Raw genomic sequence first — 22,762 nt, 5'->3', positions numbered from 1 at the left:
ACATCACTAATGAAATATTAGTTTACAAATGAGTGGTCTACAAGAGGTAGAGCTCTTCAAGTAGAGTTTTACATTCATTATAAAGCTATGTGACCTGAGATCAATCAAAATTCTTTCGCTAACCTATTCAATATTAAAGAACAATTTTCCAAAATATTTTGTAGATGATTTTAGGTTTGTAGCTGAAGAAAGTGTTAGATACTCACGCCATGCATCATTAACTTTGCGTATGCCTCGCCATAGGACTGCAGTTTACGACAGAGCGTTTGTTGTAACTGCTTGCCGTCTTTGGAACGATCTCCCTTTAGCTATTAAATCCCTCGATAGTCGTTCCCAGTTTGTGGCAGCACTAAAAAATCTCTATTTTGAACGTATGGCCATGGTAGGTTTGTCGTAGGGGCTTGTGCGCATGGCGGTCACTGACTTGTATGTATGTATGGGTGAGTGTGTGTGTGTGTGTGTAAGTATTTTTAAAATTTACTGATTTTTGATAAAAGTTTCTGTATCTATGATTTCTGTTTTGTTTTATTGTATAAGCTGATTCTGTTAAAATATTTATATTATATTTTAAAGTACAGGTTAAGTGTAAGAAAGGGCCATGTGGCCCTAACTTTGCCTGTGTAAATAAATGATTTTTCATTTCATTACTTTTCAGAAGACAGATTTATATGTCTCTGGTGGAAATAAAGCTTAATGGTCCTTCTAATATATTTTTTATCGTGTTATTTTAGCAATGAAAATGATTTATGAATGTTGTGTTTTATAAGGTGAGGAAAATATTATTTATTACGAATAATAATTAATATAATTATTACTTATCGGTTACTATACCCCATTCCACGTTAACCGCCCAGCAAGAAGCGCCCATGAGCCATGTAGGAATGCTGTCCTAAATTCCACAGAACCCATTAAATGTTCCCTTTAACTTTATGGTTTTAGTTTTTTTCTTCTTATATATTTTCACTGACAAACATGTTTTATCTTTATCAAGTCAACACCCAAAAGTAAGGTTGAAATACCATTCCACACAAATCAAAAGTTACATGAATGAGTGCGTTCGCCAGAGCAACTAGGACAGTTTAAGCAACCTGCATTCAAAAAACATTATTTTTCCAGCAATGTTTTCTATCAATAGAACGATTCCCACAAGTATGGTGGGAGTAGAATGGAGTATACATGTGCTTTCTATTGACAGGGGTGACGCCGTGCTCCACTGAGACTACGCTGGTGGTGAAGGTGGTGGCGGAGAGCTCCCCCAAGTTTGAACGGCAGCTATATACAGTGACTGTGCCAGAGTCCTTACCTCCTCACTCTCTCCTGCCTGTGCGAGTGGTTGCCGAGGCGCCGTTTGACCATCCTGTTACATACGCGATCCTCGACAACGACATACGCTTCTCTATCGATGTTACGGCTGGTAGGTGCCCACTGCACATACTCCTACTACCACATAGAAAAATCACCTTTCTTTTTTACCACAGAACATTTTTTCATATCCTAAAAATCTTATGAAATAGTACTTATATGGTAAAATTTTTATTTTATACTCTCAAGATATTTTTTTAGAAAATTTTTCCAGAACATAGCATGTACATAAATATAAAATAGTCAATTGAAACTAGTTGTAATACTATAAAAGTAGCTGATGTTAGTATGATAATGCTGTAGCCAATGTTATTACTTTGACTGAACACAAACGACCGTGGTAAACAACATTTCTTCGCTTTATTAGTTCATCTCTATTTGCATTTTATAGACCGGATGGTATTAATGCTAAAAAGCATTAAATGTTGGATTTCAAGGGGAGAACTTCTTAATAGTTGTCGTAAAACCTATTATAATTATAAATATTATTCTACTATCACAATAAGGCTTCAGTTACTTTTGTTAGTTTTATTATATTTTAGTAGTGATAGATATGTGTAGTTTTTTATTTTTTTTAATATATGTGTATAATCCTTAAACATATTTCAATAAAAGTTGGCAGTGATGATATTTATGGAAGATTAACTGATATTATGGGTTAGATATTTATGGAAGATTAAGAGATTGCTTTACAAAAAACTCATTTCTCAGTAGAACGGTGATTTTTAATTTTTCAATTAGGTAAAAAAGCTACACAGAACAAATTTAGTAGAAAACCAAAATTTGAAAAGTAATCTACCCCACCCATGTGCCTTGAATCGCGGTATATCGTTTTAGAGTTTCGCTAAATATAACAACTAATCTCCTCGTACTACGAAGTCACGTTGGTTACTTGTTGTAGAGGTTCAATTCGGATTTCAGAACATTTTAGAACACCCAACACATAAAACACAATACCCTTCTTGGATGTAATATTGAAATGTCCAAAGTTAGCACTCATTATTGGTTATTCTAGAGAGAATGTGTTTCGTTGCAGACTAAGATTTGAAAAAAGAGTGTTTTACCCACAGAGTTAACAGATTGTACTATTACGGCTCTGATCAGGAATTCACTAAACTAAACTCCAACGCTCCGGGCAAACAAGAAGATCTAGGCTAAGCTCTAAGTTAGGACACTAAGCGTGGAGCTTAAGCACATCATCGTTGGAGCATGTTTTTGTATATGGCAAAGTAATATAGCATAGAATTTTTATTTAGTGCTTTATCCCAGTTTTAAATCCATTATTATTACCCTCATTATTCAGTCTCAAACTTCATAAAATATTTTCGTTCAACACACGTGATACTTCAAATGGTGATCATGGAAAGGACAAAAAATTCATAAAGTTTACAATCAAATTAAAATATGATTGTTATATAAAAACTAATAGAAATTTCACTCTTGCCTTTAAAACCTAAGCTCGACAAGTTTTGGTGGTGTTATTCCAACGAACACAATTAATTAGGAAATATGAGTTTAGTTACAAAAGAATTAAGCTTACGAGCTCATTGTAACCCTTTCTAAAAAGGTTTTGAGACCCAGTTCCAGCGGTGAAAATCTGTTTCTTACTGAGAATCAACAATTAAACTAAATCCTTTAAAATGTATAGCTATTTTTAACATAAACCTGAGTTTTAAAACAAAATTCCTGCGCAGTTACCTTAATAAAAAAAAATAAATGCAGAGAATCTACTTCCCAAACTACAATCAGGGTTCAGAAAGAACCATAGCACCTGTACTGCATTGCTAAATATGTTTGCAGACTTGTTTGTGGCGAGGGACGGAGGCAGGTGTAGCTCTGTAGTCATGATTGATTTCTCGCAAGCCTTTGATTCCATAAGCCATAGTTTACTCCTGGCAAAATTGAAATATTTTGGTTTTCATTGTGATGCAATTGCTTGGTTTGGATCTTACCTGGAAAACAGACTGCAAGTGACCAGGGTGGGTACCGATATCTCACCTCCCCTTAAGAAATCAAGGGGAGTACCTCAGGGGAGTTGTCTGGGGCCCATTTTGTTTACCCTGTACACTGCAGATCTGTCCAGATGTGTGAGGCACTGCAATGTGCATTCATATGCTGATGATTGCCAGTTGCATTTCTCGTACGAGATTCAGGCCACTGCGCAAGCTTTTGCAGGAGTGAACTCTGATCTGGTGAGAGTAAGTGAATGGTCACGCAAACATGGTTTGAAATTGAACGCTGACAAATGCACTGTTCTTCATATTGCTCCACCCACTACTCTTCACAGACTTGCAAATGGAGACATGCACGTTCAACTCACAGGAAACCCTTTAATGGTGAGAGATACTGTCAAGACGTTGGGTGTGGTACTTGACAGTGGCCTCACATTCTCGGACCATATCACTTATGTTTCCCAGGTGGCTTTGGGAAGGTTGCGTGGTCTGTACCGGTACAAAAACATCCTGCCAGAGACAGCCAAGCTGCAGCTGGTACAGTCACTAGTGTTGTCAGTGCTCCATAACTGTTTCCCTGCATACGGAAACAGCATCTCAAGGGAAGAGATGTCCCGTTTGCAAAAAGTGCAGAACTCCGCCGTTCGTTTCGTTTACGGTATCCGTAAGCGTGAACGCGTATCCCCATTCCGGGATGCTGCGGGGTTGCTGTCAATGGAAGCCGTGTGCAGGGCGCAGACTTGTAGCCTCATCCACCGGGTCTTGGTTCAGCAAGAGCCTAAGTACTTGGTGGAAAGGCTTGTGGCACGTGGGGAGATGAACCATCGCGAGACCCGGCACAACACCTTGCTCCACTTTCAAAAAGTGCGCCTGGAAGTGGGTAGGAAAGGGTTTTCATACTTTGGCCCAAAGATTTACAATGATCTCCCCTTGGACCTAAAACAGCTGGGGGTCCTGGCTTTTAAAAGAAACTTAAAAAAACGTATTAATATTGTAAAATAGTTGTATATAGGCCTATATTTAATATTTTTTTTTATCACTCGATGTCTTGTATTATAATAGTATTGTATTTTTAGTTAGTTTTGACCTGAGTTACTCTGTAAAACAGTTGTATTAGTACTGAGAGACGCTCGGAAATAAAGGCATTTTTATTTATTTATTTATTTATTTAAAACTTAATTCAGTGGTAAAATTTTATTGCGATATGCGATACCCTTTTACTTTTAAAATATCTAGATCTTTGGCTGCAATCATATAAACGTAGCCTAATTAAACTCCAATGTCATCGATTCTTTCGTCTGTATATTGTTTACAATCTGACTGGTTAAACATTCAACTAAGGATCTGCTGTTAGATTACAATTAATTTATATTTACACCATAATAAAGAAAGTTGGCCATCAACACTGTATCTTTGAAAGTGGACTCCACGATAATTGAAACGCAAAATGGCGCATTTCCGTTACAATTCGCAGGTGCACTCGATCATAAGCTTTAAAATGGCAACTCAATGACGAAAAATTGGTTGAGTAGGACCACTGAAAAAGGGAGGTTACAGAGAAACCCGTTACTGTATAAAAACTGTATAGCTATTTTCCAATCATTGGTGAGAATTAAAGTCAACTTTACTAAAAGACATTTAGCTCTGATTTTCAAATAATTCACTAAAGTAAAATAACAAACAAATATTTTTTTTTACCGTATGAAAAGTATCAGAAGCTCCCTTTTCCTCTATATCTACATTTGACATAATGTCGTCCATATATATATTTTTTTAAAGAAAACAAATAAACCAAAGAAGCTCTTAGAATTCGTTCCTGATCATACACAGCATGTTAAAAAAGAAGAATTTGGAAAAGGCTTATTGCTAATGGGTCAAGCATTATTGTTTAAAACGTGCTATGAAAAACTCCGTATTCTCCTGTCTCGATGCAATTACTCATGATAATTAAGCTACTTAAACACAATCCTGTATAATCTTGTTTTCGTCATAGCTTCTGCGTCTTGAGGTATCAAACCTTAACTAAAGTAATTGCGTGCCTTCGTTCATTGTTCCTAGTATACTTAGTACAACCACGTAATTTGTTATTCTAAATTTATCAAGTCTCTGTAAAAAGACCCAAAAGAATTACTGTTGAAAAAAGATAAAAGATCAAGTTTTAATGTAAAAACTGTGCTAAGCTTTTGGTAAACCTTGTAACTTGAGTGGAGCTTGAGTTAGAATAGTACTTCTCTTGTACCAATAATAAATAATAAAATGTTAGAGTGGTGATAGATACAGACTGTATGGATAGTATTTGCGGAACAAATAAATAAATTGAATCATGCTTCATTGGAAATTTCTTTTCCCCGAAGGAAAGTAAAATTTGATCACCCTGCTTTTAGATTCAGTCACTGAGATTGTTTTGGGGCTTCAAAGAACTCTCTTGAAAACTTTAGAAGAACTTTTTGCTTTATAACTTTTGGAATAAGCCTCTAAATATATTGTTCAACTATTGGTATTTCGTTTTGGCTGACGGATAAAACCTAATATTTGAAAACAAGATAAACATTTAAGTTTTTGAAGCTCTGGAACTTTTGAAATAATGGAGAGATTGATCCGGCAGTTTTAATATAGTGTTAGGAATCCTTCTTATAGAGAATTAATAATTTAGACTGGTAAAAATTAAAGTATAAAGTATATTCCAAGCTATATTGTAGAATCTATCATTAACTCGGTTTAAAATTATAGCACACTAAGTGACTTCTTATAAATTGATCATTACCAATTATTTGTCATATCCAAAACAAAATCATGGTTACAAAATTTTAGACTAGTTAAGTAATATGAAATAAAAAGTTAATTCATATCTGAGAAAAATTAAAAGTTTTAACTTTTAACCCAAGAACTGGAAAGGAAAGGCTGTTTCACGACTCGTTTCTTCAATATAAACATAAAGGTTTTATAAAAAGAGCTTAAATGGGGTAGGGAGTATTACGAAATGTTTTGGCTCATTTAAGTTAAAATTTAAAGTTCAAAACGCGTGAAAAATTACTTAAGTTCACCATTAATTTAATACTGAATAAACTGCAAGTTGGAATCTACGAATGTTGCTGTAAATCTCTACGAAGCACTTAAATACTACGACTCACTTAATAATCGGTGACTAAAAAATGAATTTAACAACTGAGTATGAATGTGAAATGTATTATTTGAAATTCTTCTTTATTATCCAATTAGTGTTTTACATTATTTAAACACATATAAAAAATGGAACTCGACTTATATATTTTTAATTCGAAATATTTTATTAAGGTAACAGTTATACTGTATAATATTATTCATGTTATTGAGACCTGGTAGCTTCATATCCATAATTAACTCTACAAAAAATGCATTAAAAATTATATCAAAAATCCAAAAAAGCTGTATAGAAATCAATTGTATGGTATTTTCCTATTCGTACTGACACTTATTATTTCTCATTGATGATAATCTTCTTAGGATATTGGCAGGAGTTAAGTTTTCAAGTGAGAACGTGGATTATTCATTTTTAGTTAGGTTTATTTTTTGTAGTTGCTAAACAAATTTTTTACTGGATCAGTATACATTGGTCCAATTTGATGCACGTCGGTTGAAGAAGCGAAATAAGGTTGATAAGACCCAAAGAAACAGTCCGAGTGGCCGCCCTTGACTGAGGTATCTCTTTGCTGATTCATTTGCTGATACAATTCTTTAAAGCGCATAAAAACAGTTGTTTCACTGTTAGGGTCGACAACCTTTTAATTTTGAACTCGAAGTCCCCTTGAAGGATGGGAGCAACAACAATCTTGTGGGTGTAATGCATTAAAGTTGCCGGTAATGTTTTTACCAGAGCACACTACTGATTCATTTTATGCGTTCGCAACATAAATATCGGATGGATGTTAGAGATTACCTGATCTAAATACAGCTTTTTAATTGGTGGGGGAATTTTCTTTCTCACTGTAAAACCAACAGTTCGTCTGCTTCCTAAACTCCTCACGATTATTACCGCATTCCGCTAGTTCTGTGTCAATAAAATCTACGTTTACCATACCTTAAAAAATGGCAAGAGTTTTACTAATACCGATACCACAGTTGGAATACATATTGCTTAGGGTTAGCTCTGAGAAAGATGCATTCTGATGCAAAATGAATTTCCCCAAGGTCGTGATATATTTAGGATTGAAAATCCTTTCATCCCTCGGCAGAAAAATATTTAAGAAATTAAGGTTGTAATCCTTAACTTCGTCCTTGAACCCATTCTTACAGCTTTAACGAATTACGTTTCTGACAATTGACAACCATGCTGAGGCATTAATGTATACAACTCCGAAAGAAAACTCAAGAATGAAACTTTGACTTTAGACAGAGCTTTTATTCCCCGGTCAAAAAAGTACTCAAAGTACTTCAAGTACTCAAGTGAAAAATAACCAATAATGGAGAAAATTGAATATTTCCTACAGTTACCTAACAATGCACATGTTCTCTCACTGATTTGAGATAGCAAAGTGGGCAATTCACTCATCAGTGAGACAATGTTAACATTGTCTCACTCTAATTACTTTGTCTCACTCCAGATTTGCAACGCGAAGGCACAAAATAGTGAGCGCGTAACATGCAGACAAGGTCGTATGCGCGTGAAATACGAGTTGCTGATACGATGGCAGCACTGGCTGTAAATCAGCTGGTCAGCTGATGTACTGTTGTATTTGTCACTTCACATTAAATGTCATATTAAAAGTTAACTTTTGTGTAAAATTATGTTATGTTTCTTTTCCAATTTATTTGTTTTATGGAAACTGTAGGAAAAATATAATGTGCAACTTGAGTGCAAAGTGCAATTGCCTCACTCGAGAAACCATTTCTCACTCGCCTACGGCTCGTGAGTAAGGATTTCTCTCGAGTGAGTCGATTGCTCTCTTTGCTCACTAGTTGCACAAATAACTATTTTACTTTTCTTCCCTGTAAGTTGATGACAAATCAGTTACACCGGGTTAATTGAGGAGGGATATCTACTAGAGTATTATAAGTTAAATATTTTCCAAGCTGTTCAATATTGTCTACAAATCCTGTCCAGGCGCGTTGTTCACTGAAGACGTGCTGGACTACGAGACGTCACCGCTGCTGGAGATACGTGTCCGAGCCACTGACAGTCTAAGTGGTGCGACAGCTGACACCCTTGTCACCGTAGTGCTGACGGACGTCAACGACTGTGTCCCTACCTTCCTGGAGTCTGTCTACAACGTCTCTTTGCTGGAGTCCACTACTACTGGAACACTCATCGGCAGGATCGATGCCTTCGACAATGACACAGGTGAATATTTCATACTTATATGCTGCGTGTTTGTGTAGGCTGATAGAAAATTACCACACTAAACATAATCACCTACAAATTTATCATCCATATGGTACAGGTGGAGGTAGTTTTAAGGGTTGTCCAATCGGTTTATATTGAGGGCGGTTTCTTTTTGTTCACCATTTGCACTTGGTTTTATCTTTAGTTTTGCCATAAAATACCTTGTTCTCTTGCAAGATAACAACAACAAATAACGTTGTAAAATTTGTCAAAAAATAGAAGAGAAACATTTAATAGATAGAAGTGCAATTTTAACGACACCATCATGAATACTCATAAATCCCAGCCTCAGATTTAACAATGATTTACCCGCACTATTCAAAGTCTATGCTATTGCCTGGCTATATTATAACTGTACGTAGCTTTGGTTTAGAGAAAGCTTCGTGAAATTAAAACATGTTGTTTAAAAGATATAAAGAGCGGAATCGATGAAGATAGGCATTCTCTTTACACACAATCTTTCTAAAAGATATAAAGCGTTGATTAAAAAACTTAGTCAATATATAAACCAACAGCTTAACGTGTCTATATATTCAAGATATTTAGAAGTAAAAAAAAAAATCTAAATTCTGAAATTTTTTATATTTTCTAATTGTTCTATGCTTGAGTTCTCAGACGAAATTTTGTACGAAAAATCTTGTTATCGTATACTTTTACTGTTCTGGAATGTGGCCTATTCCGAGACAAGATGTTATCTACATTCTATTGTTGAATCTATTCTTTTAGGGGAAAATTTTCTTTTGAATAAATCTGTCTTGATTATAGAAGCAGATTCAAAGTACCGAGCCATGTTTTAAAGCTATATAAAAACAGGTATCTTACAAAATAAAGTATTTATGTCATATGTTTCGAGGATATAAATAAATAAATAATTTCATGAAAATAAAAATCTATTTCAGCGGTTTTTTTTTCAAAACTGTCAAACCTTTACAAGATGAATATTATAGTATGGATAAAATGCTAGAATGGCAACATACAAGCTAAGCATGTTTTCAAAACAGGTTCTTACGTTCAGAATTGACATATGTGATTCGTGTAGGCTACTGCTGTCTCGGATGTAGCTCAAACCGGCTCAAATTCTGCATTCACGTCACTTCCATATTTATCATCTAAATTATGTTATTGACTTAGCAACAACCAATTTGTTTAGAAACGATACCTTATGTACGTAGTTTAATTGTATATTTGTATATTTGATGGTATAATTGCTTATTGTATCATTTTACATTTATATTTTAAACATCGTATAGGCCTGAAAAGATTCATTAAAAACCAATGTTATATTTTTCGAATATTGCAAAACAATGTAGGAAGCAGAGTTATTAAGATTGAAAATTTAATTGTTCTTCAAAAGTTATTTAATCTTAGATTTGTTACCAAAGTTGGAAATGAGCTCTAATCAATGTAACTTTAACAGGCAATAAAACTAGGTACTTAGTACTACTATTCATATTATAAAAGCTTGCCTCTACAGCCGTATATAACCTACTAAGGCAAAGTATATATTTTCTGGCAAAGTTCCACTCTTCAGGCCCTTGTGATCATGGATTGTCTAGTTTCATTTGACCTCATTATATTGACCTAAATACGATTTTTTATTGTTCATAACACTAATTGCATCAACAACACACTATTTATCGCATTTAAATAGTGGATAAACTTGATTTATTTTGAATGTTGTCACGTACTTAATTTAGCACTAAAAATTCTTTATATTGACACAAGTTGAAGATGTATTTATTTTTGTATGTGTTTTATAGGAGTGATAGGTACGGTCCAGTACTCTGTGGCACCTCCCCCTCTACATTGTGGTATCTGTAACTTAATTGTTGAATAGGAGTGAGAGGTGCGGTCCAGTACTCTGTGGCACCTCCACTTCTACACGGTGTAGTTAACATTGACATACGAGATGTATCCGTATGTTTTGTATATTGTGTTAACCAGGAATAAGAGGTGCGGTCCAGTACTCTGTGGCACCTCCACCTCTACACGGTGTAGTCAGTGTTGACACACGAGATGTATCTGTATGTTGTGTATATTGTGTTGTATAGGAGTAAGTGGCGCGGTCCAGTACTCTGTGGCACATCCACCTCTACACGGTGTAGTCAGTGTTGACATACGAGATGTATCCGTATGTTTTGTATATTGTGTTAACCAGGAATAAGAGGTGCGGTCCAGTATTCTGTGGCACCTCCACCTCTACACGGTGTAGTCAGTGTTGACACACGAGATGTATCTGTATGTTGTGTATATTGTGTTGTATGGGAGTAAGAGGCGCGGTCCAGTACTCTGTGGCACCTCCACCTCTACACGGTGCAGTCAGTGTTGACACACGAGATGTATCTGTATGTTGTGTATATTGTGTTGTATAGGAGTAAGAGGTGCGGTCCAGTACTCTGTGGCACATCCACCTCTACACGGTGTAGTCAGTGTTGACATACGAGATGTATCCGTATGTTTTGTATATTGTGTTAACCAGGAATAAGAGGTGCGGTCCAGTACTCTGTGGCACCTCCACCTCTACACGGTGTAGTTAGTATTGACACACGAGATGTATCCGTATGTTTTGTATGTGTTGTACAGGAGTGAGAGGTGCGGTCCAGTACTCGGTAGCACATCCACCTCTACACGGTGTAGTCAGTGTTGACATACGAGATGTATCCGTATGTTTTGTATATTGTGTTAACCAGGAATAAGAGGTGCGGTCCAGTACTCTGTGGCACCTCCACCTCTACACGGTGTAGTCAGTGTTGACACACGAGATGTATCTGTATGTTGTGTATATTGTGTTGTATAGGAGTAAGAGGCGCGGTCCAGTACTCTGTGGCACATCCACCTCTACACGGTGCAGTCAGTGTTGACACACGAGATGTATCTGTATGTTGTGTATATTGTGTTGTATAAGAGTAAGAGGTGCGGTCCAGTACTCTGTGGCACCTCCACCTCTACACGGTGTAGTTAGTATTGACACACGAGATGTATCCGTATGTTTTGTATGTGTTGTACAGGAGTGAGAGGTGCGGTCCAGTACTCGGTAGCACATCCACCTCTACACGGTGTAGTCAGTGTTGACATACGAGATGTATCCGTATGTTTTGTATATTGTGTTAACCAGGAATAAGAGGTGCGGTCCAGTACTCTGTGGCACCTCCACCTCTACACGGTGTAGTCAGTGTTGACACACGAGATGTATCTGTATGTTGTGTATATTGTGTTGTATAGGAGTAAGTGGCGCGGTCCAGTACTCTGTGGCACATCCACCTCTACACGGTGTAGTCAGTGTTGACATACGAGATGTATCCGTATGTTTTGTATATTGTGTTAACCAGGAATAAGAGGTGCGGTCCAGTATTCTGTGGCACCTCCACCTCTACACGGTGTAGTCAGTGTTGACACACGAGATGTATCTGTATGTTGTGTATATTGTGTTGTATGGGAGTAAGAGGCGCGGTCCAGTACTCTGTGGCACCTCCACCTCTACACGGTGCAGTCAGTGTTGACACACGAGATGTATCTGTATGTTGTGTATATTGTGTTGTATAGGAGTAAGAGGTGCGGTCCAGTACTCTGTGGCACCTCCACCTCTACACGGTGCAGTCAGTGTTGACACACGAGATGTATCTGTATGTTGTGTATATTGTGTTGTATAGGAGTAAGAGGCGCGGTCCAGTACTCTGTGGCACCTACACATCTACACGGTGTAGTCAGTGTTGACACACGAGATGTATCTGTATGTTTTGCATGTGTCGTATAGGAGTGAGAGGTGTGGTTCAGTACTCTGTGGCACCTCCACCTCTACACGGTGTAGTCAGTGTCGACTCGCAGGACGGATCTGTATATCTGTCACAAACACTCGACCGAGAACTCAATTCCACGTTTCAATTGGTCCTGACGGCTACAGACGGAGGTCTGCCTAAGCTGTCTTCTTCAGCCATCTTATCCCTTCACGGTCAGCATATTGATATGACATTTGTTTTTACTTGCTTCTTATTTTTATCCATAATAATATTTATTTCTAATGGTAAACTTGTTGTACATATAAATTCATATTTTTGGCATCTATTTTATTATGAATATTAGATTTTGAATTGAAATAGATTATTGGTTTGTGATAAATATATTTTTTAGTTTACGATACGATGTTTCTAACTATATAGGATATAAATAGATCTATGCTTAGTGTTATGCTTGGAATTAGAACGCATTTTTCTTAAATTTGCTTGAAATGTGTTTACATTTTTTTCCATATACATTATTTACGTTTTGAGAGGAACGGTACAAACCGTAGTCTTTTAGCTAGCATATTAAGTATTTAACAAAATTAAGATATTTGCTTTACATAAATTAATTGTTTATGGTCTACACACAAATTTTACTTTTACCTTCAGCAAACTGCCACTTATCGGATTTGATAGTAAAAAAAATCTACTTATTAAGTGTAAGGATGTAATAATGTGCAAAGTTGCGTATGTTTAAAACTTATTAGATTAAGGTACTGAATTAAGGCCAAGTATTTGCAGTATTTTTTCGTTCCAACTAGCCAGATGATCAGGTACCTACTAAACCATTCCGAAGCTTTAATATCATAATTTTAGACCTTTAAGTTTAAAAAATGTAGTTTTTAATAACCAAGTTTTTTGGGCTATTTTCAGTTCTAGACGTAAACGATAACCCTCCCAAGTTTGAGCGGCCGACCTACAGCTGCCGTCTGTCAGCGGAGGCGGTCGCTGGGCAGATGGTGACTGTCGTACACGCCAAGGACCCTGACATCGGGCCTTTGTCTTACCTCATCGTGGCCGGCAACGAACACCACACCTTCAGTATAAACCCTTTGACAGGTTGGTACTTTTATATGAAAATAAAAACAGCAAAGTCAGTTGTGTCTGAAAACATTATCATTTGCATGTGACTAAAGATCGTTTTACAATCTAAAATATACAATAAACACTTTACAAGTCTCTGTATATACTCTCCTTAAAATTTCATTTGAGATCCAAACCGCTTGGTAAGGATTCAGATGAGACACATCTCTTATATTTTACGAGTTGTTAAAACTAACTTTATTTACAGGAATGATATCAGTGTTCAACATCTTGCATCTTGCACGTCCGGAGCCACACGTTCTAAACGTCTCAGTCACAGACGGGGTTCACACAAGGTTCTGCAAGGTCTCAATTAATATCCTCTTGACCAATCAGCACGCACCCGTCTTCTCGGCCAATCAGGTAGAAGCCTCCGTGGGAGAGAACCAACCAGCAGGCACATACGTAACTACAGTGATTGCGACTGATCAAGACAGCGGGCTGCATGGCAAGATCTCGTACTATATAACTACGGAGCTCATGCGGTCCTTGTTCAAAATAGATACTGACACTGGTAAGTAACAATCATACTTTGGAAACCTAGTAAGGAAATTTGCACGCATTTACTAAGTAGTAAACCAAAGTTTGGTCGGGTAGCTGGACTTCTAGACATATTAGCCATCACACAACAGTCCTTATCAATATTTTAGAATCAAGGACTCTGTAATGAAAATATTGCTGTAATGGAAATATTGCTTATGAACCTAAGTTGTTTTAATGCCAAAGCAACAACCTAACTGAAACTGCAGTTCATTTTCGCACTTCTAAAGATTCACATGGATTTCCTTCACGACCAGTTCCTTCCCACCAAGAGTTAAAATCTCTCAGAGACAATTGTGGAAAACATTGATTTTTAAACACATACAGCGAAGTAATTTATTAAAAGAATTGGTAGTTATTATTTACAGCATAATTTCAAGCCTAATTATAATTTTATTTATAAAGGTTAGTAATAATATTATATAATTAATCTAAAAATACTTAATTAATATAACTGAATATAAATATATAAAACTAAAACAGAGTCGTGTTAGTTAGAGAACGTATAACTGAAGAACGGCTGGGCTGATTTTAATGATTTTTGATTCGTTCGATTCTTCTCTGCTTCGATTAACATACAGTATAGGCATATTCAGGTTTTTTTTTTAACCTTAAGGCTAAGCTAAGGACGGGGGCGTTGTCCTGTAATCAAGCTACTAGGAGGTTACGTATTGTGGATATTTATAGGCATGCACTGTGGATGCGATACTCCTTTGTGTGGATTAACGTCTGCATTAGTGAGTACTACGACTATCCGCAGTACTATTCTGATCATTAGACCATTTATAAGTGAAAACTCTTAATCTCATATTAGCCTACTCAAATACCTTTTACTGTTTTCGTAATTTTCGTTTTCAGTTTTACCATATTTAATAAAATAAGAAAGCCAAGTTTTCTTAGTGATGACCAGTCTTAATTCCTCTTTTGATTATTTTTTTTTTACTGACGATCGATCTATATTTGAAATATGAATATTAACAGTAAAGTTCTACAAAATATTCATGATAATTAACATTTGTTGAAGGCTATTTGTTAGTAATTTTGGAAATCCTTGGAGTAATTTTTAAAAACGCACAACCGTAACTAGTTACTTTATTCCATAACAAAGCAAGACAAATTTACGAAGCTTAAACAACATAATTTTACATTTGGTAAGATTCTTGTGCTGTATTTAATAGTTAGAAGCTTTTTTCTAACTTGGCCAGTAAAAGAGATTGCCAAAGGCATATCACTAAACAAGAAGTAGTACAAGAAAGTGCTTTTATCCGAAACCCAAGGTGGATTTAACGTGTGTAGTGTCACTGTTGGAAATATATTAAACATTTCCCGCACTTTGTGTTACTGTGCCTTAGTGTAAGATTATAAAACGTGAATAAAGTCTTGAATAATAACTGACATGCCCACAGAGTCACCACAATTATTCAAGGTGTCTTTATTTTTCAATTTAGCCTATTTTGTATTCTTGAACATTAATTTAGTAGTTTGATTTAAATTGTTATACAAGACGCACGTAATGTGTTGTTGTAATATGGGTGAATTATGGTTTTGTATCTCTCATCTTTTTTATTAAGGAGCGCAAGACTTTTCCCCTAATCCCCGTGATCAAATTCTGTAACCTATAATGAATTTTGGCTATGGGATTAAACCTAAATCTAGTAGTTCCTTGAAGCTTTATATCCACCAAAGTATAAAAATTAGCTCCATCATGTGAGGAAAACTGACTGTGTACTGGACAAATTCCTACACCTAATTCCATACTAAAATTAATTAATCAACCAATAGTTTAGACACCTCAACATTCGTCATTACATTTAAGGCGCCCCTTATGTTTGGCATAACGTCGCATAACGGTTTCTACAACTTTTAGAGCGACCGTATTCTTACATCTATATAACAAATTAAGTCAAACACATTGGTAAATAGGAAGAACACAGCCATCGATATTTCTAAGGTATTAATACTTTTTCTGAATAATTTTCTGGGAAGAAATTTTATTACACACTAGCAGAGTACCCGTCCTTCGTACGGGGTTGGCGTATAAGTATAAAATGCTTATTGCAGTTATACTCGTGCTTTGCGTTTGCAATGGGAGACGACGCGTTTTAAGGAGATTGTATTTACACGATATTATAGTTTACGGTATACTACTATTAGTTGTACATCTACCATAGCCATAATGTTCTATCACTGCACATAAATAATATAAAGAAAAAAAGTTATCACAGCTTTTTGTTGCTGCTTGGATTTAAATTAGCTGTTGTCTTAAATGAAAAAAAGGAATTAGTAGTGCTGCACATTGTTGGTAAACCTTATAAACTTTTAATGCTATTGAATATCATAGAACCAACTTGTGTAGTTAAAAAACATTTCTTGAATTCCTTTTAAATATGAATACTCATAATGTTAACATGGGAAACTCAGTAGCATGATTACTACTGAGCCAACCAGTTTTAAATTGCCATGCCTGGCTTACCAATGCACAATTTAAAACTGGTTGGCTCAGTAGTAATCATGCTACGTAGTCGAAACCTATTAAAACTGTGCAATGGGACTCGATTGGTGGTAAAAAAATCAAAGCAAAAAAATCAGTTGCATGGGTTCATACATAACGCAAGGAAAAAAAATCAGAAAAATGTGCAATCAAGTCTCAGTGTTGAAGAAGTTCAGCAAGCTGAAGAATGTTGCTTTAGGCTTTTTTCAACAGGAATCATTTGCTCAAGATTTAAAGACACTTTTGAAAACAAACGTGTTCTGAAACAGAGCAAACTTTTCAAATTGAGTCTAATTTTATTTGGAAACCTTCTGAAAATGAGTGGAAGAACTGAATACGGAAATCAAAACAGCAAAGACTTAAAAAATCCAATCATTTTAGATCCTAAGCAGCGACTAACAGTTCTTTTAATACAACACGAACACGAAAAATTGGCTCATCAGGGACAAGAAACTGTAGCCAACAACTTGGGACAGAAGTTTTGGATTTTAAGAACGAAACAAGCTATCAAAAGTTGTTGCGCAAACTGCAGAAGATGTCAAATTCGTTGAACCATGCCCAAGACCCCAGAAATGGCTCCTCTGCCTGCTTACAGGCTAGAACCCTATGGTAGACCGTTCACCTGGGTGTCGATAGATTATTTTGGCCCGTTAGAAGTTACAGTGGATCGAAGGCGAGAAAAACGTTACGGAGCATTGTTTACATGTCTCTCAGTGCGAGCTGTTCATTTGGAGCTTGCGACGTCACTGAACTCTGACTCAGCCATACAAGCCATAAGAAGATTTGCAGCAAGAAGAGGATGTCCTGATGAATTAAAATCGGACAATGGAACCAACTTAAGCTCTCCAATCTTTTGACGAAGACCACATAATGTCATTCTGTACAGAAAAGAAGATAAAATGGAGTTTCCTAACACCAGCTAGTCCACATATGGGAGGAGCTTAAGAACGTTTGGTGCAGTCAGTCAAAAAATGCTTATATGTCATTTTGAACTAACAAGCTCCTCGTGAAGAAACTTTGAGAACGTTACTCTGCGAGGTGGAATCTATCGTGAACAACAGACCTCTTTATCCGGATATTGAATATATTCTCTCAACCATCGCTTCCAATATTTGTCGGCATAATCTTGAGCGATTTTCCATTGTTTACGTAGATGTTTCTCATTGATTGCAAGGGAAGGTCTTTACTTCCTAAAATAAGGTGGTTAGGAGTTAAAGGAAGTTCGTCCGCAAGATCTTCGGATACAGGATAAAGCTCTATATTCCATCCTGTATTGATCTCTATTGAGCAACATTTGTATTGATCTTGAATTTTAAACTTTCAAACATTTCATAAGATTAACTTCTATCTTATAAAGTTATTTCCCGCGTTCATTTAAAATTTTTAAATAAAATATTGACATTGAATATTTTATTTGTAGTAATTTTGCCTTACGACATTCTTTATGGAAAACATTAAATTATATTTTCACGTTGCTTGTAATAGGGCGTTTCTAGGCTTCTGTGAAAACCAAAACCAGCTAAGCTACAATTTCTGGCTGTTAATCTGTTTATCAGTTCTTCCACATGAAGTACCCCTTTTGGTTTTTGATTCACAGGACATCCAGACCACTGCTTGACAATTCAATATATGACGAGTGAGAACAAACTGGGCATACCTTATGTAAAGTCGTATGCTTGATCTGAGCTGTGGCTATTACTTCTCTTGTAGCAATGTAAATTCATGTCACTGTATTATTGTTTTACGTATCGATATTGTCTACTGAAATTCTCACGGTTCAGTGCTGAGATGCAAATCTATAGCTGTCAATATTACATAGCTGCATATTTTAAAAATAAGGTTTGGAAAATGTAATAAATTTATAACCCTGCACAAAACGTTACTAGAGGGATTTTCACGTTATCTTTTAAAAAATAATGTACCAAATTAAATATAAAGTATTTTAAAAGGCCATATAGTATGTTATACAATAAATGACCTTGCTAAACAATTCTAATATTTTTTCCTATGTTAACCGTTTATTTTCTTTACTATCCAAACACATATTTAAAAAATAGCTCAATGAATTAACCATTAAATCACTTGCTATATTAGTTTTTGATAGATCAAACTAAATAACTAGTAAACCTAATACATTTGAAGTGATAAAATGTAACTCCATAATAGACGTAACATCCATGCATAAAAAGTATACTAAGTAGACTTTTAGTTTGAATAAGGGCTGAAACGCTGACATGGCTATTGTCTAAGTTCACTCATTGGTAAAAACCTTCTTTTATGAAGTTAAATGTGAATCTACTTGGTAATAAAACACTACTGTCTTTCAAGCGTTTAATAAAATGCCTATACAATCAAACTAAAAACAGTTATTGTTGCATCAGTCAGTAGGTAAATTTTACATAAAACTGCAAATCTAATAAGTTTAGTTTTATTTTTATTGCCTGAAACTGTGTAATCTATTATATTCTCGCCCTGGAGAGCGAGCTGGTCTACCGGTATGCCTCTGGCCCTAACATCGATTTAAGTCACCCGATTTTGTATCGGTGATGCAGTCCTCATCTATACGACAAGAACCACAACCTCCACACCATTTAATTTTCGTGGCGGTTATGTTTTTCGTTTTACTTTATTGGTAAAACGGGCAGTTTCTCGGAAGCCGTGGACGAGTGTAGGTGTTGCACATTCATATCAACAGTGGTTAAAACCATGAAGTAAAATCACGAATACGAAACTTGTTGTTGCCATGTGACTGTTGTTGTGGCGTCGAATGGCACATGTACTAAATCCTATGCCACTCGTAGGCAAAAGTACCGGATTTACAACAGAAATTAAGATCTCATTGTCAATTACTAATTCACTAATGCTATTGTCAGCCCTCACTATTCACTATCTACAGAATCAATATATGCGAAGTGTACAATATGCGAGAAGGCGCAGCAAGGGCTACTGGTGAAAACGGACGATAGCAAACAGACATTGGCATGTGGACCAACCTCCATTTGGAGGTGTACGCCACTGTGTTCCAAGAATCGGGTAACAGTCGTGGATCACAGTGGCAGTGGACGACTGCATGTTGACAGTTTGTTGTTGTCGTTTGACTGTCGGAGTGGGTACAACATTGAAATTTGGTCGGGTGATATGTCGGGTGACCAAAATCGTTGTATAGGCAAGGAAAAATCGTCTTAATAATAACACACGAGCCTAATCTCCTAGGATGTGAAAGAGGAACACTACAAAATTGTCATTGTGTCCAGGTGTGATGGTGACAGCAGTGCCACTAGACAGGGAGCACCACGCCAAGGTGGAGGTGGCGGTGGTGGCGGTCGATGGAAGAGACAGGTCTGACATTGCCTCTGTATGAAACTACAATATTGTCATTGTGTCCAGGTGTCATGGTGACTGCAGTGCCACTAGACAGGGAGCACCACGCCAAGGTGGAGGTGGCGGTGGTGGCGGTCGATGGAGGAGGCAGGTCTGACATTGCCTCTGTATGAAACTACAATATTGTCATTGTGTCCAGGTGTCATGGTGACTGCAGTGCCACTAGACAGGGAGCACCACGCCATGGTGGAGGTGGCGGTGGTGGCGGTCGATGGAAGAGACAGGTCTGACATTGCCTCTGTATGAAACTACAATATTGTCATTGTGTCCAGGTGTCATGGTGACTGCAGTGCCACTAGACAGGGAGCACCACGCCAAGGTGGAGGTGGCGGTGGTGGCGGTCGATGGAAGAGACAGGTCTGACATTGCCTCTGTATGAAACTACAATATTGTCATTGTGTCCAGGTGTCATGGTGACTGCAGTGCCACTAGACAGGGAGCACGACGCCATGGTGGAGGTGGCGGTGGTGGCGGTCGATGGAGGAGGCAGGTCTGACATTGCCTCTGTATGAAACTACAATATTGTCATTGTGTCCAGGTGTCATGGTGACTGCAGTGCCACTAGACAGGGAGCACCACGCCATGGTGGAGATGGCGGTGGTGGCGGTCGATGGAAGAGACAGGTCTGACATTGCCTCTGTATGAAACTACAATATTGTCATTGTGTCCAGGTGTCATGGTGACTGCAGTGCCACTAGACAGGGAGCACCACGCCATGGTGGAGGTGGCGGTGGTGGCGGTGGTGGCGGTCGATGGAGGAGGCAGGTCTGACATTGCCTCTGTATGAAACTACAATATTGTCATTGTGTCCAGGTGTCATGGTGACTGCAGTGCCACTAGACAGGGAGCACCACGCCATGGTGGAGATGGCGGTGGTGGCGGTCGATGGAAGAGACAGGTCTGACATTGCCTCTGTATGAAACTACAATATTGTCATTGTGTCCAGGTGTCATGGTGACTGCAGTGCCACTAGACAGGGAGCACCACGCCATGGTGGAGGTGGCGGTGGTGGCGGTCGATGGAAGAGACAGGTCTGACATTGCCTCTGTATGAAACTACAATATTGTCATTGTGTCCAGGTGTCATGGTGACTGCAGTGCCACTAGACAGGGAGCACCACGCCATGGTGGAGATGGCGGTGGTGGCGGTCGATGGAAGAGACAGGTCTGACATTGCCTCTGTATGAAACTACAATATTGTCATTGTGTCCAGGTGTCATGGTGACTGCAGTGCCACTAGACAGGGAGCACCACGCCAAGGTGGAGGTGGCGGTGGTGGCGGTCGATGGAAGAGACAGGTCTGACATTGCCTCTGTATGAAACTACAATATTGTCATTGTGTCCAGGTGTCATGGTGACTGCAGTGCCACTAGACAGGGAGCACCACGCCATGGTGGAGATGGCGGTGGTGGCGGTCGATGGAAGAGACAGGTCTGACATTGCCTCTGTATGAAACTACAATATTGTCATTGTGTCCAGGTGTCATGGTGACTGCAGTGCCACTAGACAGGGAGCACCACGCCATGGTGGAGATGGCGGTGGTGGCGGTCGATGGAAGAGACAGGTCTGACATTGCCTCTGTATGAAACTACAATATTGTCATTGTGTCCAGGTGTCATGGTGACTGCAGTGCCACTAGACAGGGAGCACCACGCCATGGTGGAGATGGCGGTGGTGGCGGTCGATGGAAGAGACAGGTCTGACATTGCCTCTGTATGAAACTACAATATTGTCATTGTGTCCAGGTGTCATGGTGACTGCAGTGCCACTAGACAGGGAGCACCACGCCATGGTGGAGGTGGCGGTGGTGGCGGTCGATGGAGGAGGCAGGTCTGACATTGCCTCTGTATGAAACTACAATATTGTCATTGTGTCCAGGTGTCATGGTGACTGCAGTGCCACTAGACAGGGAGCACGACGCCATGGTGGAGGTGGCGGTGGTGGCGGTCGATGGAGGAGGCAGGTCTGACATTGCCACTGTATGAACACTACTTATTGTCTATGTGTCCAGGTGTGATGGTGACTGCAGTGCCACTAGACAGGGAGCACCACGCCATGGTGGAGGTGGCGGTGGTGGCGGTCGATGGAGGAGGCAGGTCTGACATTGCCTCTGTATGAAACTACAATATTGTCATTGTGTCCAGGTGTCATGGTGACTGCAGTGCCACTAGACAGGGAGCACCACGCCATGGTGGAGATGGCGGTGGTGGCGGTCGATGGAAGAGACAGGTCTGACATTGCCTCTGTATGAAACTACAATATTGTCATTGTGTCCAGGTGTCATGGTGACTGCAGTGCCACTAGACAGGGAGCACCACGCCATGGTGGAGATGGCGGTGGTGGCGGTCGATGGAGGAGGCAGGTCTGACATTGCCTCTGTATGAAACTACAATATTGTCATTGTGTCCAGGTGTCATGGTGACTGCAGTGCCACTAGACAGGGAGCACCACGCCATGGTGGAGATGGCGGTGGTGGCGGTCGATGGAGGAGGCAGGTCTGACATTGCCTCTGTATGAAACTACAATATTGTCATTGTGTCCAGGTGTCATGGTGACTGCAGTGCCACTAGACAGGGAGCACCACGCCATGGTGGAGGTGGCGGTGGTGGCGGTCGATGGAGGAGGCAGGTCTGACATTGCCTCTGTATGAAACTACAATATTGTCATTGTGTCCAGGTGTCATGGTGACTGCAGTGCCACTAGACAGGGAGCACCACGCCAAGGTGGAGGTGGCGGTGGTGGCGGTCGATGGAAGAGACAGGTCTGACATTGCCTCTGTATGAAACTACAATATTGTCATTGTGTCCAGGTGTCAT

At 38.5% G+C, this 22,762-nt stretch overlaps 1 protein-coding gene across 1 annotated transcript in view; it reads left to right on the top strand.

Annotated features, from left to right (window-relative positions):
- Window positions 1-22,197, top strand: part of LOC128984479 (fat-like cadherin-related tumor suppressor homolog) — a 44,110-nt gene extending 21,913 nt beyond the window's left edge. The window contains exons 6-12 of the mRNA XM_054403807.1: window positions 1,196-1,414; window positions 8,395-8,631; window positions 12,428-12,622; window positions 13,326-13,511; window positions 13,744-14,049; window positions 21,958-22,038; window positions 22,091-22,197. Of these exons, the coding sequence (XP_054259782.1) occupies window positions 1,196-1,414; window positions 8,395-8,631; window positions 12,428-12,622; window positions 13,326-13,511; window positions 13,744-14,049; window positions 21,958-22,038; window positions 22,091-22,197 (1,331 nt within the window). The remainder of the gene's footprint in view (window positions 1-1,195; window positions 1,415-8,394; window positions 8,632-12,427; window positions 12,623-13,325; window positions 13,512-13,743; window positions 14,050-21,957; window positions 22,039-22,090) is intronic.
- The last annotated feature ends 565 nt before the right edge of the window (window positions 22,198-22,762 follow it).

This window comes from Macrosteles quadrilineatus, unplaced genomic scaffold (genome assembly GCF_028750875.1).
Source record: "Macrosteles quadrilineatus isolate MER2022 unplaced genomic scaffold, UCM_ALF_1.0 Scaffold_2__2_contigs__length_208266976, whole genome shotgun sequence".
NCBI classification, from domain to species: domain Eukaryota; kingdom Metazoa; phylum Arthropoda; class Insecta; order Hemiptera; family Cicadellidae; genus Macrosteles; species Macrosteles quadrilineatus.
The sequence above is the reverse complement of the archived record's forward strand: the minus strand, read 5'-3'. Positions and strand labels throughout refer to the sequence as shown.